The sequence below is a fragment of the Corvus kubaryi genome, unplaced genomic scaffold (genome assembly GCF_017639235.1).
Source record: "Corvus kubaryi isolate FWS band 111438036 unplaced genomic scaffold, C.kubaryi_AGA036_p1.0 split3-73, whole genome shotgun sequence".
NCBI classification, from domain to species: Eukaryota; Metazoa; Chordata; class Aves; order Passeriformes; family Corvidae; genus Corvus; species Corvus kubaryi.
Window position 1 is genome coordinate 4,053,589 of NW_024582091.1, and position 16,844 is coordinate 4,070,432.

The 16,844-nt window shown below is 42.8% G+C and overlaps 1 protein-coding gene across 3 annotated transcripts; it reads right to left on the reverse strand.

Moving 5' to 3' along the window:
• Positions 1-7,578: 7,578 nt before the first annotated feature.
• LOC121659124 (glutathione S-transferase 3) lies at positions 7,579-16,632 on the reverse strand. 3 transcript variants are annotated; one of them, XM_042016959.1, is made up of 8 exons: positions 16,525-16,632; positions 14,648-14,751; positions 14,075-14,181; positions 12,182-12,233; positions 11,311-11,443; positions 10,034-10,175; positions 8,898-9,029; positions 7,579-8,348 (listed from the first exon to the last, which is right to left on the reverse strand). In XM_042016959.1, exons 3-8 carry the CDS (start codon positions 14,159-14,161, stop codon positions 8,205-8,207), a joined length of 690 nt encoding a protein of 229 aa, XP_041872893.1. In that variant the 5' UTR covers positions 14,162-14,181; positions 14,648-14,751; positions 16,525-16,632; the 3' UTR covers positions 7,579-8,204. The 3 variants fall into 3 exon arrangements, with proteins under 3 accessions (XP_041872893.1, XP_041872892.1, XP_041872895.1); XM_042016958.1 differs by lacking the exon at positions 16,525-16,632 and adding an exon at positions 15,034-15,413; XM_042016961.1 differs by lacking the exons at positions 7,579-8,348; positions 16,525-16,632 and adding exons at positions 8,594-8,722; positions 15,034-16,458.
• Positions 16,633-16,844: the final 212 nt, after the last annotated feature.

A 16,844-nucleotide genomic window follows, 5' to 3' on the forward strand; every position in this document is an offset into this window, starting at 1 on the left:
GTTCCCTTCTTCTCAAGGGGAAGCGCTCAATGCAAGTTTGATAATGGAATAGGAATCTGGCTCATCCTGCCCAGCTAGTTAGTAGCACTATAGACCTCAGCGGCCAGTTCACAAAGGCAAGAGCTCCCTTACACATACATAAGCCTCTTTTCATCAGCCTGCATGGTGACAGGTTAAACTGCATGTATGTACACAGAGACCTGAACTGTCCTTACCATATCACGAATACTGAAAGATGACTTTGGTGTGCTTGAGAACCATGCTGAAACTGTGTATGGTCTCTATACACAAGGTAATAAAGTTGTAGTAATAAAATACCATACGTACACTCATGTTAGAAAAGTGTTAATGGGGATATGTTTCACTGCTGAATGTGGAGATTCCTAATCTTCTATATTGGAATGAGCAGAAAAGACACAACAACCTTCGGGGCTCAAACCTCTACAGTTCAGTTGTGTGTTTTGAAGAGACATCCCTGTTGCTTCAAGGAGAGCCACTTCCAACTAGTGAAGTCTTACTCTGTCTGTCTTGTAGGGTAAAAATGACCCCCAAATCCTGGAGATACACGTTCTCCAGCCTCAGCCCTACACTGTCTTCATTTTAGCAACTGCTACTATTAGCAAAAAAGCACCACGGTATTAGAAAAATAGTGTGCTTGTTTAATTAAAACATACACACTTCTGTTACACCTCTGTTTTGTTTTGTGGGCATATTTTGGGAGAATGCAGAACAACAAAATACTCTGAAAAGTATGAGAGTCACACTGCTTATTTCAAAGCTGTCTCTGTGCAACCCTGTCTTGGTTTGAAAGACAGGTGTCTGCCAAGGTTTGAAAGACAGGTGTCTGCCAAGGTTTGAAAGACAGGTGTCTGCCAAGGAAGGCAGGAGTCTCCCTTGGGATAGAAGAGAAAAAAAAAATTGCAACCCCTTTCCCTCCAAATTATTATAATTTTGAAATTAAGGGGCTTTCAGGCAAAGATATGAGGAACAGAAATAACAGTTCTTTACTATTACATATCTATATGTGTATAACCAGTCAAACAAACAACAATAACTATGGCAGTGACAGCAAACAATCACAAACCCAGTCCCAGCCTTCTCGGCCCTCTCCCCTCGGGTGCAGTTCCGCTCGCAGCCGGCAGGGGCGCTGGCGGCTCCCGGTGAGCAGGGCGGGTGCGATGGTTCCCCCGCGGCTGCAGGGGGCGCTCCGGAGCGAGCTCGGGGAGCACGCGGCACCGGTGCCCTGGGATCCCGGGAAGGGATGGAACAAAGGCTTCACAAACCCCTGGGCAGCTGATCTCGGTGTCCGGCTGGACCCTCAGGAGCAGCAGGCTGGAACGGCAGACTGGAATGGCAGGGACGAGCAAAAATCCCGGGTGGCAGACGGGATCTATCCAAACTCAGGAGCTGCGGTGGGAACCCCCCGGAGGTCTGGGCAGGCAGGGCGTGACGGGGCTACAGAGTAGCGAAGGCTCGAAGCAATGGCAGGGGCAGGGCGGCCGCAGCCCAGCTCCCAGCAGGGCAGGGAAGGCAGGCTTGGGATCCAGGGGTTTCTCCGGTAGAAGGAAGGCAGCTGAAGAAGTAGCCTCTCTCTCTCTGTTCAAACGCCAGGAACTGACTGCCCACAAACCCAGGTGAAAGAGATGCACCCCTCCTTCTGTGGCCAGGTCCTTTATTTTTCTTAAGCACCCAGTAATTTGTCTCCCTGGCAACATGTACAGGGAAAATTCCTTTAAGAGGAAACAAAAAAAAAAAAACAAACCAGGAGGAGAGCTAAAACCCCAACAAACCCGTTCTGAACTTTCTCAGAAATAATTGTTCAAATTAGATTTTCAAAGGAATCCAGAACAGTTGTCTCCCAGATCACCTCTTGACTGACATTCTGCAGCAAAACCACCTGCTGAATAATAGCAAGAGTTAAATAAGGTAACTACTTCCTTGAGAAAGTGAGTGGAAAGATATTCCCTGCTTGAAGTGTATCCAAGCAGGGTGGCAAGGCTAGGGTTATATGTACTAAGCTCTGGCATCCGAGGCTGAACCATGAGGTGAAGCTCCTTTTCTCTTGCCAGAAAGGCTAACATTACATTCCATCTTCTCTTGGATAACATTTGCAGGTGTGAGATTAAATGGCACTGCTGCAGTGTTGAAATTGGTCTTAAATGGAAAGTAGTAGTTGTAGGGTAAGCAGCACAAATCTGCAGCATAACTACAAAATTGTCCCCAGTTTCTGGATTAGGATTAAGTGATACCTATTAGTAGTTCTTGGGTCAATGTCAGAGTCAGACATATAATGCTATCTGAAAATTTCCACTATCCACCAAGGTCACATCAGCATTTTCAGATGCCAGTGGCGTGCTGGAAGATGGCATATGGCTAATTATCCACTGTGTTCTTCAGCTCCTCCTCCTTTGAGTTCCTGCTTCTCACATCAGTGGGAATTTTGGCAAAGTGCATTTAACAAAACTAAATGCCTCTGGTTTATTAATTCCCAGTTTGCATACTGATTCAGATCACTGAGTTTCAACTTGCCTACCTATTGGCACTTTATTTTATTTACCGTGAAACATGCTAATTTTTCTTTTAGCCCTTTGATAAAAATGTGAAACAGTGAAGTGCCAAGGATCTAGTTACTCTGTTCACCTACCTAATATGTAGCTGCAGAGGGGCCAGGACCAGGTTGTCCTTGGAGGACTATAGTGAAAGTAGAAGAGACAACAGACACAGGCTGTAGCACGGGAAATTCCAACAAGACATCAGCACTGAAACAAAGCCTGGAAAGGGCTGCTGGAAATGTGTATATATATGCTTTTCTCTGCTCTGCACTCCAAGGTGGCTTGTAGACATGCTTCCAGTCAGCTGCTCAGAAGTTGACCATGCTTTACAGATAAATTGCATTCTGATAATATTATTTGTTGCCACTGACTCCAAAAATAGTCACATGTTAAAAAGGAGCATCTCGTGCTTTGAGGTTTGAAGTTACTGCACCAGGATCTGTCCTTCAGGTGCTTCCCACGGGGGGTGTACTTTTCAGGCTCTGTGACTGAAGATGGCTCCAGGATGCACCACATCCCTCCCGCCAGCCCCTACCAAGGGCACCTGCCGAAAGCGCAGGGCTCCACCTGGGGGCAGGAAAAGTACTGTCAGGCTAATTCCATGCCGAGAGCTTCCGAGTAGTTAAAAGGGAGCCCGGGGACATGCAGAGGAGTTGCCTACGTCTCAAATTTTCCCCAGCAGCAAATAAAATAGCCTTTCTTAAGAGCAGGATTTGGGCTTTAATGCAAATTCCGAATTTCAGGTTCCGAGTGAAGCCTCCTGAGAACTCCTCTGCACCAGCGGTGCCCAGGTGCCCTGGTGTCCAGGTCCTACACGCCTCTGGAACACGAACTTTTCCCCTCTTGGGCCGCAAGGCTGTGGGCCACCACCAGCAGATCCCAGTGACCCCATGACCCATTTGGAAACCCGCTGAGGGACCCGCTTATTAAACCAGACACAGCTGTATGGGGCGTTGGCTTCAGCAGGGGCTCCATGAGGGGAGGCTGGGCTGCCCCAGCCGGACACAGCTGGTTCCAGCCGGATCCAACCACCCACTGCAGGGCACGGCTGAGCCCACGGCCAGGGTGGCGCTGCGGAATGTGTTTAAGAAGGGGTAGAACACTGCACGGCAGAGTGCCGGGGAAAAACAGCGAAGAAAATGCCCTGCACACGAGGAGAAGGAGGGGAGAAGGCAGAGGAGTTGGGAACAAAGGAGAGAGGTTGAGCTTGGGAAGGAGTGGGAGCGAAGGTGAATCAGGGGGATGGGAAGCAGAATAATTAGTTTGTTAGGAACAATGCATCGAGCTTGGTCAGCATACCAAAGCAGGAAGAAAAGATAAGAGACCACTGATAAGGGCAGGGGGAGTCTCGGACAGACATCCTGTGCTCAACCCAAAACTAGCTCAAACCAGTCTCGAAGCTTGAACTCGGGCCAGGGGTATAAAGAGCATGCACAGGGAGGAAAGGTGAAAAGTTCAGAATGAAGAAGACTCCTGACTTCATCGGAGGAAGACCCTCGGAGACCCCTACCAAAGCCAACAGACAACACTGCGCACGCGCAACATAGATGTAAATGACTTTTGGGTTCATTATAATACGAAGTGAGGCTGGGCGGGGCTAGGTGATGAATATGTATAAACGTATTGGGAAACTTAATGAATATGGCACTTGTAACCCGATAAATACCAAGCTGAATGCAGCTGTTGGCACGCATGGTTTTGGAGGAGCCATCCCCTGTGTGTCCCAGCGCTGGAATAAACATACCTACTTTACTACTTATTTAGTAGTGGAGTCTTTTCCGCTCATCAAAGGTGTTCAAGTTTTTGTTTTTCTTTGTCACCAACTAAATTAATTGGTAGTAAAGACATTTCCCCCAAATCAAGTCTATTTTTCCTATGGTGGCAATTGGCAAGTGATACTAAGCATAGGAATATCTGTTAAGTGCCTGCTAGAAGCAATGTTAGGAATCCTCCAGTCAGTTGACCTGGCTAGTTTTCCCTAAATTTGCCATCTTGCTTTTTTTTTGTTGTTTTTTTTTTTGTTTGTTTGTTTTGTTTTTGTTTTGTTTTTTAGTGTTGCTATAGTCAGGTGTGAAGAAGTGCCTCAGGAAGCATGCAGGAGACTTGAAAAATTCCTTTGAATAGCTGATGCTTCTTTTGCACGTTCAGATGTGCTCATCCGAATAGCAGAGTTCCATTGGAATTAACTGCAATATACCAAAACATCAGCAAGCACAATGCAGAGTAAAGATCCCATACAGTCATCAGAAACCATAATGTGTACTAAAGCAAATATCCTGTACTCGCTATTAAATCAGTGAGAATTATCCTAGTGTTTTCAATGGAAACGAACTTGTCATTCCATTACCAGACAGTGTTTTAAACCAAAAATGGTTACTTAGGATCACAACCCTTACCTCCACTAAGCATAATTTACTTGGCTAGCAGAATGATGCTCCCAGCTGATTTGTACATAAATAGGTCCTAGCAGAGCAAAAGTTGAAGAAAACCCCAAGTCCTTCTTGAGAACACATCAAAACTGCCTGTTTAACACCAAAGTACTTTGTGAGAGTTAAGAGTGAAACAAATCCTGAGGTTATTATGTGTTCTTAACTAATTTTTAGCCAGGAATTATTGGGCTGGCAACATTGAGAGACATAGAACAAACGGCAACAAACATCTGTATATTTTACTTGTTTACCACTGTCTTGAAGGCTGGTAACAGAACTGAAAAGCTCTGATGTATTGTAAAAGCAATACTGAAGTAAGGTACCCCCCTAAATAATTACTGCTAGAGTGCTTACTGTAATAAATGAATTGGTTTCAGGGTGTTGGTTATTACTGTTTAGATAAGATATAAAAGAGGGGAGTTGAGGGTGGAATAGATGGACATGTTAATTGAAGGGAAGTTGCAAGACTGTACGGGTGTAATGCTGGAATGTAACCACTGGATGGGGATATAACAAGGACCCAATGGGTTTAATAGCAGGAACTTTCTAGTACATTGCTTCATAGGGTACAAAGGATGAGGATGATGCCCTAGACTGTGATTGGAGAACAAGCCAACCAATGATGTGGACTTGTTTGAAAATGATTGGTGAGGAATGCACGGAGGTATAGACCAACCAGCGAACAGGAAAAGGACCAATCAGCACGAGGATTAAGAAATGCACCAGTCCGGTGGCACCAGAGACTTTAAAAGCCACCTGCCCCCAGGGTGGGAGGGGTCCTCCTGAGGAACTTGGGGTCCAAGGGAGCACCCAGCGGGTCTCACTGTCTTGTTTGTGTATTGTTTTATTGTGGCTTGTCGTGCGGAGCCTGGGCTTATCCTGAGTTCCTGCTCTCAGCAGTTAATAAATGAACGAGTTGACTTTTCCTTTCAAAAGTCTCAGCCTCGTTTACAACACTTACCAGGACTCAAGGTTGCTCAGTAAAAAAACTGTTTTGTTAAGATACTTAGATTTCACCTGATTTCATCCCTAGTTTGCCCAGAATATGGAAGATCACAATAATAGTCTGTAAACCTGCTGCTCTTCACAGGTTAGAAAGTAAACTGACAAACCTGCATGGGAATATCAAAATAAGAAGGTTATCAGGCAGGGTTAACCCGCAGCACTGTCACACCATACAGCTCTGCCACCACAGCATAAGCAAACATGACTGTAGATTTTATATGGAGAAGTCCACATGATGTATAAACACTTTTAAGGTGTCTTCATTTCAAAACAAATCAAGAAGGTAAGTAAAAAATAATGAAACAAAATAGAACTTCTCATCAACAATTTACTAAAATATCAGGAAATGAACCATCAGTTGGGCCACACCTGGAGCATTGCAGGGTATATCTACATTAGTGGTCTGAAACAGGACGATGTTTTAAAATTTAATTTCTTAACTGTACTTTGGCTCCCATCACAGTGTGATCTTGGAGTGTACAAACTGGATTCTTTTGAGATGAAATTAAACTGAAAAATGTGCTCCAAGAGTGCACCAAATGCTGTTTAAGGGGCATTCATTCCACACAACCACTCTTGAGCTATGCTGAAGTTAACCATGTGCCAAACACATACAGTGTTGATGACAAGGCTTCAGTACCAACTGTTCTCCTGCTCACATTCATTGCTGCTGTACCACTCTATTTACTAAAAGGCATAACCATCAGCTGTTAGGCTTATCACCAACAAGTACTGATAGAGGCACCTCCTACATCTGCTGCAGCTTTGCTTATGGTCCTCTTGAACAGCGTTACGCCACAATTTTCCTCATATTGTGGAGAAAAAGTTCACTTAGCAAGGAATTACAATGAACAACTACAGGGTCTTCCAAACTTTTCTATTAAACTAATCTGAGATTAAACCAAGACTGAACTGTAATTGCAATTGACATTACAGTAGCTAATGAATTACGGTAGGTCAATACAAACTTTGTATACCTGGCAATGAGGGAAAAGTGTTTGTAGCACTGAAAACTTCGATCGTACTGAAGCTGGGGAGCCTGACGAGCTCTCAAGTGGGCAACTTGTTCATCAAGTATCAGATGAGTGTACTTACTACATCCCAGTGTCAAGCAGCATCATATTTCTCAACTCAAGCTAACACAGGAATAAACCAGTGCCATTAGCGATTGAGCACAAGTTTTTTCTTGTAAGATAGGTCATTAATGTAGAACTATAAACAACAAATATGAAACCCCAAGATAACATCCTGCAGAGCAGCTTTTCAAAACCCAAGTGCCTTGTTGAAGTGATTAAAACTTTAAATTCCATTATCTAGTTGTCTGTGGAAACCATAGAGTTAAAAAAAAAGAGAAGAAGAAACAACATTTTGAGTTTGGTTGGTACTAGACAGGAGCTGTATCAGGTTTGTGTGATGGTTTGTTACCTCTCACATCTCCATTCTCTTGTTTATAAACACAAACAAAATATGCCTTCCCATGAGGCGTATGGGTTAACAAGGACCCTCCTCATATCAAAGAATTTAAGCTACAAGAAAAGTAAAAATTATGTTTGCAAGCCCCAACCTTCATTCACGAGACCAACAGGATAATGTGACTACATAAAAAGTTTATTTGTTTAGTACAGGTCCTCTAGATGCAGCAGTTAAACAAAAATGTCATTTGGCAGTCAGTTTATTTCCTATTTCATTAATAAAAGTGCAGCATAGTTATAAAGGCACAGTGTTGACATTTCAGACAAGTCACTAATGTCCAGTAAAACTGGCAGGAGAAAGACCTCACTCCTACCGTCTTTAAAAACCACTTGTTTCATTTGCCAACAGTGATATTAAAGAACAGTAAAGACCTACATTGGGAGCAATCATCATATAAAAATCTGATCTAGATCTAGAAAAAAGTCGTCAGAAATAGCATGACATGCTGAAGCTATCAGTCAGCAACTCCCATTTCTCTTTTTTGCTATTCCACGAAGTCTCTAGGAAGACAGTGTACTTGCTGCTATTTCACTTGCTTAAAATTACCCAGAAAAATCTCGAGATGAATGAAAGAGAAAATAGGCTAGTACTGAAGTGTTGTAAAAGATACCTGCCTACTATATTTTGTGTGAGGGCACGACGTCCTGCCCATTGAAACACCTCCCAAACACCCCTTCACCTTCCTTCGCAGCATAATTGGCCACATGCAATCTGGCAGTTCTCTTACAGCCTGTGGCCAGGCAAACTAATTTGCTTTTAGATCATAATACATGCGGAGAACTCTCCGGACAGTCTCCACATATTTATCATCAGGAACAGGTTTCCTCTGGCTTCCTGGCTCAAGAAACTTCTTGATTGTGGGGATGCTGCTTATCCTTGCTTTAAATGCCTAAAAGGTAAACAGTAAGTACATGGTATTTAAAGAACAGAAATAACACAACAAAACCCCCTATTTTGCTGATTTATGTAACATCCTTTAACAAGCTGTATGTGGAGATGAGACAGGAAATACGGTTTTAACCGTGGATGAATTTTACTCCCACTCACTTCAACCCTTTTATATTCCACAGTAACAAATCAGCCCTCTGTCTTGTATTGATATGGGATGAAGTGTTAACAGTTATCTGTGGTTTCTGATATGTATGTTACTCAGATCAGTTCCTGTGATCCAAAACTATCTTCCACTTAACAGTACCACAGAACTGGTGAAGAGAGGCAAAAAAAGGGAGGGTGCGTTTCTTCAGATGTGTACAGGGGTTACTCCTGAAAATAACAGTTTCTTTAGATGAAACATCTTACAACCTCTTCCTAAAGCAAGAAGAGCAAGACTGGAATGAAAAAGTAACAAATGTTTTGTGGAATTATTTACACATAACAGACTTTGAAATATCACTTATCACATTTACAGCCATATGAGCATCTTGTTAGTGCAAGGTACCTGTAACTGAGGAAAGCCTGAGAGCACATCTGACTTTTTCTCTTCTACCATTAAAATGGCTTCAAGAAGATGAACATCAGCCCAGCTAAAATTGTTGCCAACAAGGAAGTCCTGCCCATGGTCTTTCAAAACCTAGAAATGTCATAAATGAAAACACTCAGGTGTGGATAGCCAGCTGAGGTTCATGTTTTCAAAATGCACAGGCACACCTTCTTTGACAATACTACTGTCTCCTTTTCACCCTTCTCTCCCACACAGCTAACAGGGGGAACAGGGGATGTGCCAGCAGTCACTGATGATTTTACAGCAGAAATCTAGAATCCCAGGGTTTCTCTTACTGGTCCTTTCTTCCTATAGCCCTAGGTAACCCTGTGTACTGGAGTACAGGGTTAGCTACCTTCTTGGTATTCACACCTTTCAAGTCTAATTTATATGGAATTTTTCTACACATTGTTACACCTTCAATGGGAAAATAAGAGAGTATGAAAGAGAGGTGATCAGCCTACAGCACTGGGGCTAAAACAAGTGGAACAACAAGTAGAATATAGGGCAGAATGCACCCTGGCAACCATGTATGGGAGACCTGGCAAAGTGGAAAACTGTCTTTTCTTTAGTCTTTAAAATTGAGAAGGATCTATTCCTGCTAGATCATCCTGTCCATGCATCTTAATTTACATTGTGAGTACCTCTTGGGTCCTGTCTCTCAAACTATAATCAGAAAAACACCAAGATTCCAGTATGGCTAGAAGTCAGCAGTGATAGCTGTGTATTACTGTGTTTAAAAAGAACCCAACAAGATGCATTTGAAATGTTAAACAAAGAAGATAATTAGCACTGCTTTTGCAATGCAAATTACTGTGGTGGGTTGATCCTGGCTGGGCACCAGGTGCCCATCAAAGCTGCTCTATCACTCCCTTCCTCACCTGGGCATGGGGAAGAAAATTCAATGAAAGGCTCTTGGGTTGACCTGCCCCAACTTTTCTGATACTGCTCTGACCCATCTCCAGCCAATAGACAGTATGGATGTCCTGATGTAAAGTACTGCACTGACACTTTAGCTTCTGGTTGTGGTGAAATACCAGTGTTCCCACTGTTATCCCTACAGAATCAGGGAAGAGAATGATCCTCCTACATACCTTTTCATATACTGGGAAATACCTGCTTGTTGCCTTTTGAACTATAAAAGCACGTTGCTTCTCTTTATCCTCCGCAGATAAGAAAGGGAACATCAAAATGAAGCCCATAAGGTCATCTGTTCCTCCAACATACATATCAATCCTTAAAACCAAAGCAAACAAAAACATTAAATAGAAGGCACCTTCACAAGCAGAATTACCTTATATTTGTTTTAGGATAGTAAAAATTGTATTTCCCATCCCCCTGTGGTGGTGCATTCCCCCTCCCTCCTTTCCAGGCTGCAGTGTGATCTGAAAAATGTTTTTTTAAGTGATCTCAAACACACTCATTCATGACACCCCCTCATACAAATTATTTCTGCAATTAAAAAAACATGTCACAGTCTGAGTTTACTGGTATTTGTAGTGGTTTTGGCTCTTTACTTGCATCACTGTGCAGGTTTAAACAGGATTGCACAGAGGTTAAGAGTGTAACTTTGGTGCTACAGATCACAATCACCAGAGAAACACACAGCACCACAAGGACTCACTCCCAACTGACTGAATTGTCTGGATGTATCCCACCTTCAGAATTTAATCCAAAATCCAAGTAGTGCCAAATAGATAAATAATGGGGTTGGAAGTCTGAAGCATACCAGGCCCTTCATCCAGCTAAATTATCAGTACAGCAGTTCTTCAGATTGTCCCTTTTCCAGAACTATGAGTACAGGTTTCATACTGTAGATGGACATTTAAAATGCTACATACTGAGACAGCCCAATCATACTTTTTTTTTCGCAGACACAACATCAAGATGTAATTTCATGTGGATGTAATTTCAGATTAAACCAATAGTTTTTCAACAGCTTTTAGCTGTTTTTTCCCCAGCTCCCAAAGATCTAAACCATGCATGTTTTACAGTGCAGTGGGACATCATGCAACCACAGATAATGTCAATGATAGCTCTTATTTTGCAGCCAGAAGTTAGAAATGAACCATTTCTTTCCAGAGTTTTCTGGTTACAAAAGTAGTTCAGCATCTACATGCCAGTCACCTCTCAAATACCTGTATTAAGCTTTCACTAAGGAACAATAAACCCCTGACTCAAATATTTTTATGTGAAAAGTAACTGAGTTAGAACAAATCAGTTGGCTTACATCTAACTGTGGCCTCTCACGCTGACTGCAAGTTGCATATCACTGAGGCCCACAGATGATTCTGTGTGTGTGTGACTATGCAATTACTTTTTGATGCATCTGAACTACTATACTAAATTCAAGAGTAATACTGTTACATACAAGGCTCTCTCCTTCAGGTCCTTCCCATAGAGGTTGTACTTTGCTGCAATGTAGCTGAGGATGGCTCTGGTCTGCACCATCCTCATCCCATCAATCTCCACCATGGGCACCTGCTGAAACAGCAGGGATCCACCTAAAAGGAAAGACACACATTATTTGACTGATGTAGTAAGTCCACGTCAGATTTCTTGCTGTCTTCAGAGGATCATTGCTTTTCTGGTGAGCTTGCTGTGGGCAGTTATTGTATTAAACTGGAGTTCTTCCATGCAAAGAAAAAATTACAGTGATGCAGACAAATTCAATTGAAAAACACAGTTATTGTGGGTTACCATCCTTCCTTTAAAAAATTTCACTGTAGTTGCAGTCAGGACTGTGTACAGCAGCTTTTAATATGAAATTGAAGTGCAGTGGAGACAAGCACACTAAACATCTCAACTGAGTAAAAAGTGTCTAGTTCTAAACAATGTAAAAAAGTTCTGTTCCATTATTCAAACAGTATTTGAAGCAAATGTTAGATTCACAGATTTCTCTCTTATGATCAATCTTTAAGCTTTATCAGGACATAAAATGAAAATTTCGGATACATATTTTCTAGTTACTGAAGCCCATGGTTAAGTTTGTGGGACAAGGTGGGATGCGTAGACAGATGGAGAGTAGAAGAATCCAGAGGCCTGGCAAACCCTCCAGGTTGGAAAGATACTCAGTTTGCAATTTCATCTGTCCACATATGGAAAAAATCAGCCTCTGCAGCTGCTCACGGCTCTCAGCTGTACCCTTCTGTGTGGAAAGGAAGTCACATACAGTCTTCAAAGACTTCACACATCTTCTCTATGTCTGGTTACACTTTTCTTGAGGTTTCACATGGACTCACCTTGCAGGAGCTTCTCATACTGCTCTCGAGTTTCCAAAAACTCTTCTTCAAACTGTCAAAGGGAGAGTGAGGAAGAAGAGGAAATAAGAATCTTTTCACATTTCCAGAAGAGAGAAACTTTTTCAGCACCATAAAAGGAAAAGAATATACATCATGGTTCCTTCCATTCCAGATACGGCTCTAAGGGAGAACACACCCAGAGCAGAAGTGCTGGCAAAATCTCCTGGATTGTCACACTTGATAAATGCTGCTAAGGGCAACCCTAGCAGAAGAACAGGCAATAAGAATTGGAGTGAGGATGGTTTGTTTGATATTGAACAGTCAACTTAATGTGAGACAATCAACAATACAGTCCAGGCTGTCCTTAAAATGCTTTCTGGAATGTGGAAAAAAGCTCTGCTGTGGGATATTTTGATTTGGGAGCTAGACAGGAACAAATTCTTTGGCAGTTAAAACAAAGCTTTTACAAAATAATGTACAAGTAGCAAGCATGCAGGAAGTTTAGTACAGATGCATGTTTCAGACACCTGAAGATGAATTATTCACAAGATGAGAAACAAGAAGATAAAGAATTGCTGGCGATCAGATGGATGTAGTTATATTGAATACCATTGAGGATGGCTGGTCCAGTCAGTGTTACTTACATAGAAACTGAGTTCAAGATTAAGACACCAAAGTTAGACATCTACATGTATGTATTTGCATGTGCCATACATGTCTATGGTCAGTGCAGAACATGGAGACTAGAAAATGATTGATGTTACCAATCCCTAAGAGCCTTGCTCAGTCAGCCTCTCTCATGACATCTGTGCCACTCATGTCAGTAATTAAGACTTGCTATACTAGGGAAACCCCAGATGATCAGGCATATTAATATACTGCCAATGTTCAACCACAGCAGTGTGATCACAGTCTTAAATTCAGAACCCAGGCTTCTGCTGATGAGAAGCTGAGAAAAGAATATTCCAAGGAAAAACATAGTAATTGGTACTCATCAACAGTGCTTTTTTTAACTTTAAAAAAAAAAAGATAAAGGAGAGAGAGGGACTTGAGACATAGGAACAAATGATGAAGGGAAGCAGACAGTTCTGTCTTCTGCAAGGCCTTCAAATAAAGACTGGTGGTCTTTTTAAAAAACTTGTATTCTTTGTCTCAGTACACAAATAACTGTATGTACTGTAACAGCTTATTGTACAAAAGAGGACACTCAGAGCAAGTCTTTGTCCTTTGTGTCCTCAAACTGTATTTACCAGTTTACCACCAAGATGGATAGCGAATGAATAAGTAAATTATATACCATCAGAAAAAAATACGTTAAAGAGGTATCTTCCTTCTCTGTTTTACCCAAGTATTTTTCCTCCTGTGCAGAGATTTCTAATTTCCCTACACATGTGGGTCAATTTGCCCATTTCACCCTGCTAAGCTTCATCTAAATGATGCAAGACACAACGTATTTTGTGTTACAGCTTATTATGGAGGGTGCAGGCAGTGGAGTGAAAAATAAAACAAAAATCTCTGTGTGAGCGTTCAACTGAAAACAGAAAGACTAGAGAAAGTAAATTACTGTTTTACTTGGCACAGATAACACTTTTTATGCCAGGAACACATCTATCAGCACAGCAGCTCTGGGTCAGTAATCAAGGGCTTAATTAAGGATTAGACATTCTTGTGTTAAGCAAGAACCTGGTTTACAGTGTCACTGCTCAGAAGACACGTAACTTGAAGCCATGCTTTTGTGTGCCTAAAGTAAAAGTATTTAATTACACTAAACAGCCAATATTCATTTGCTATTGCATCTCAGGATGCCTTTTCTTTTTTGACTAATAACATGGGATCTGCCTCAAAGACAAGCTTACCAATGTGCAGCTAGAAGTTAAAAACTCTAAAACAAACCTCGACCCCGGCTGCAGCCAACAACCAACGAATTGACTCCATCTTGCCTCTTCCATCAAAGTAGTAAAGTTTCGGTTTTCCAGACATGACTTCAAACTTCCTGTTACCTAAAATAGTTGTAAGAGATAGTAAGTTAATAATGATCCAAATATCTGATGGCAGCTAGAATAATGGTTCACCCACAGAACAAAAATTTAAGTTAATTTTTGACAAAATATTTCAGCAAAGTTTCAGTCTAAACTGATTTGATTTTATTGCTGCACAGTAAAGTCAAATGATTTCATAGACTTTTCATCCCCCTGAAATTCAGGAAAAGTAAGCATCAAGTTGCTAAGCAGGAGATAACAGAAAAAATAAAAAAAACCACTAAGAAAATCCTTAAAACTTTTAGAAAATTTATGTTTTAGAATTAAAGTTACACAGACACCACTAAAAGTCATAACCAAAGAGAAGAGGCAGTAGACCAGGTTTGCAAAACTGGCAGACCTTGTATCAAGGAATGCCAAAAGTATCTAAACAGTAATTCTACACATGTTTAGGTGAAGCATGGGAATGTATTTTTAAGCCACTCACTTTTTTTGCTAGCTGTGGTGATGCAGCAGTCAGTAGAAACTTCAAAAGTATCGCAATATGTGATCCAGGATCAGCAGAAACTTCAGAAGAATGGCCTGTTTCTTCTGTAATAATCCAGATTAAAATACAGAGTTTCAGAGTGTTGCACTACTTACCCTTCTACAGGCCACGTTTCTTTCTATTAATAAACCCTGTTGCTATGCAAAACCTTATAGACTTTTCAGATGATCAAATGCTGCTTTGCAAGCAGCATTTTAGTTCTGTAATGACTTAATAAATGAGGCTATTAATTGTTATTTTTTGAATAGACTGTTGTTTAGGCCTCAGCAGGAACTGGATTCCACTGTAGAGCCATAAGCCAAGAGAGCAACCAAATTTAATCATACTGGCATTTCATATGCAGAATTCCGTAACAGCAAGTCCTTGCTGCAACTGAGAGCTGTTTTCCCTCTGTACGGTGGTTTATTGTCACTTCAATCCACAGTTCAAGTAATTCTGAAAAAGAGGCTGTTGGCATGCGAACAATCATCTCCAGTTTCCAGTGTTCCAAGAGCTCCTTCATAAGCAGAGGCAAAAAAGACCTTGAGCACGCACAGACTGATCTGCTTGTTAGCCAACAGGCATGAAAAGAGCACACAAAATACGAGATTGCATCAGAACATGGGAATTCAAACGAGCCAGGCTATTCCACCCACGCATGCTCAGGGGCCTCCGACTGCTCTTAGGTAAGTCACAGGGAACTAAAACACTGCCAAGTAGTATCTCTACCTGTGATAAATATAGCAATTGAATTAGAAACATACAAAAAGGCTGAAGAAAAGTATCACGGTGAACTACACAAAAGAACAGAATGAAACAGGAGCTTCTTGTAATACAGCTGTGTTCACAGAAAAAAAGCCAAAGGTTACTTTTAACTTGCAGTTTAAAAAACTAAACAAACAGAAGAGTCACTTTTCTTGAGTGCCACCTCCAGAGACCTGCTCTTAGCAAGCCAGTGGACAGGTCACAGAACATAAGCAAGTCACTGATGCCCAACACACCTCAATGCAGCAGAAGCAAAAGGAAGGTGGTGGGTGCTTGTCTTGTAAATACCGGGGGATCAACAAGGTTTGAAATGAACTGTAGTATCCTAGGTTCCTAAGACCGAGCCTGCCGTGCTATACTCGAAGAGAAGGTCCAACTTGTGAACTAAAATCTGATGGAAAGAGCACCCTGGTGATGGATAAAGAGCTTCTCCCTTCTCCGCCCTTCATCAGAAGGAGGTAAAGCGGCAGTTTGCAGCCAGGAGCCGCAGATGCTGGTAGGTTGCTGTCCATTCCCCTCAGCCTGACACCTCAACAGCAAAAGGGACTTTGGGAAAGATTTGCTCCCTTGGTGTGATTTATGAAGGCCATCTGGGCTAACAGGGGGAATGACGGAACATGAATATCAGTGCAAGAAGCGATCACTCCCACGCTAGGAGAACACAGACCAGAAGAAAATCGGTGAAGAGGGCCAGGGGACCAGCTGTGCCTCGCACGTCCCGCAGATCCAGGACTCCAGGGCCCGATTTTCTCTGCCTGCATTCAGCAGCCCAACAGCGGTTCCACTCTGCCCCCGCAACACCGACCCGGGGGCACGTCCCGTGCTCAGCGTGTGACAGGCAGCAGCCCCCGGGGCCATCAGCTCCCACCCCTCCTGGGGACAAGCTTTTGGCAGACACGAGATGACGAGCGGTCCGTGTTGTGACACGGGGAGCCCTTGGCCGGGAGCGGATTCACGGCTCAGGCCCGAGCCCGGCACAGACTCCTGGCTCCCCGCCTCACCTGAGCCAAGCCACGGGCACTAGTTAGCGGGGAAACAGGAAGAGGGAAATCCCAGGGCCCCACATTACTCACAGACACGGGGGGTTAAAGCGGTGATGCCGAGCGAACACACGGCGCGCCAGCGCACAGCACTCCCGCCCGCCCCGCCCGCAGCCGCCATCGCCGCCGGGCCCTCCCCGCCCAGGACACGGGGCGGTGAGAGCGGCACAGCCGCCAATAGGAAGCCGCATATTTGCATGTTTCGCAAAGCCTTCTGAGACGAAATCTCACCCCAAAGAATTTCGCTAGAACTTTTAAACTGGGTTAAGAACTGGTTTGTCTTGGAAGGTTTTGTTGCTGCAAAGTGATCATTCCGTGCGCTGTGCCATTGGATTTTTGGCGGCAGCCGCAAA

Excerpts from the sequence above, each read along its gene's own strand:
- LOC121659124 (XM_042016959.1), bottom strand. The coding sequence starts at position 14,161 with ATGTCTGGAAAACCGAAACTTTACTACTTTGATGGAAGAGGCAAGATG. Across the intron at positions 10,176-11,310 it reads GACCTGAAGGAGAGAGCCTT|GATTGATATGTATGTTGGAG; the intron begins GTATGTAACAGT and ends TTTGGTTTTAAG. Across the intron at positions 8,349-8,897 it reads CAGGCTTTCCTCAGTTACAG|GCATTTAAAGCAAGGATAAG; the intron begins GTACCTTGCACT and ends TTTACCTTTTAG.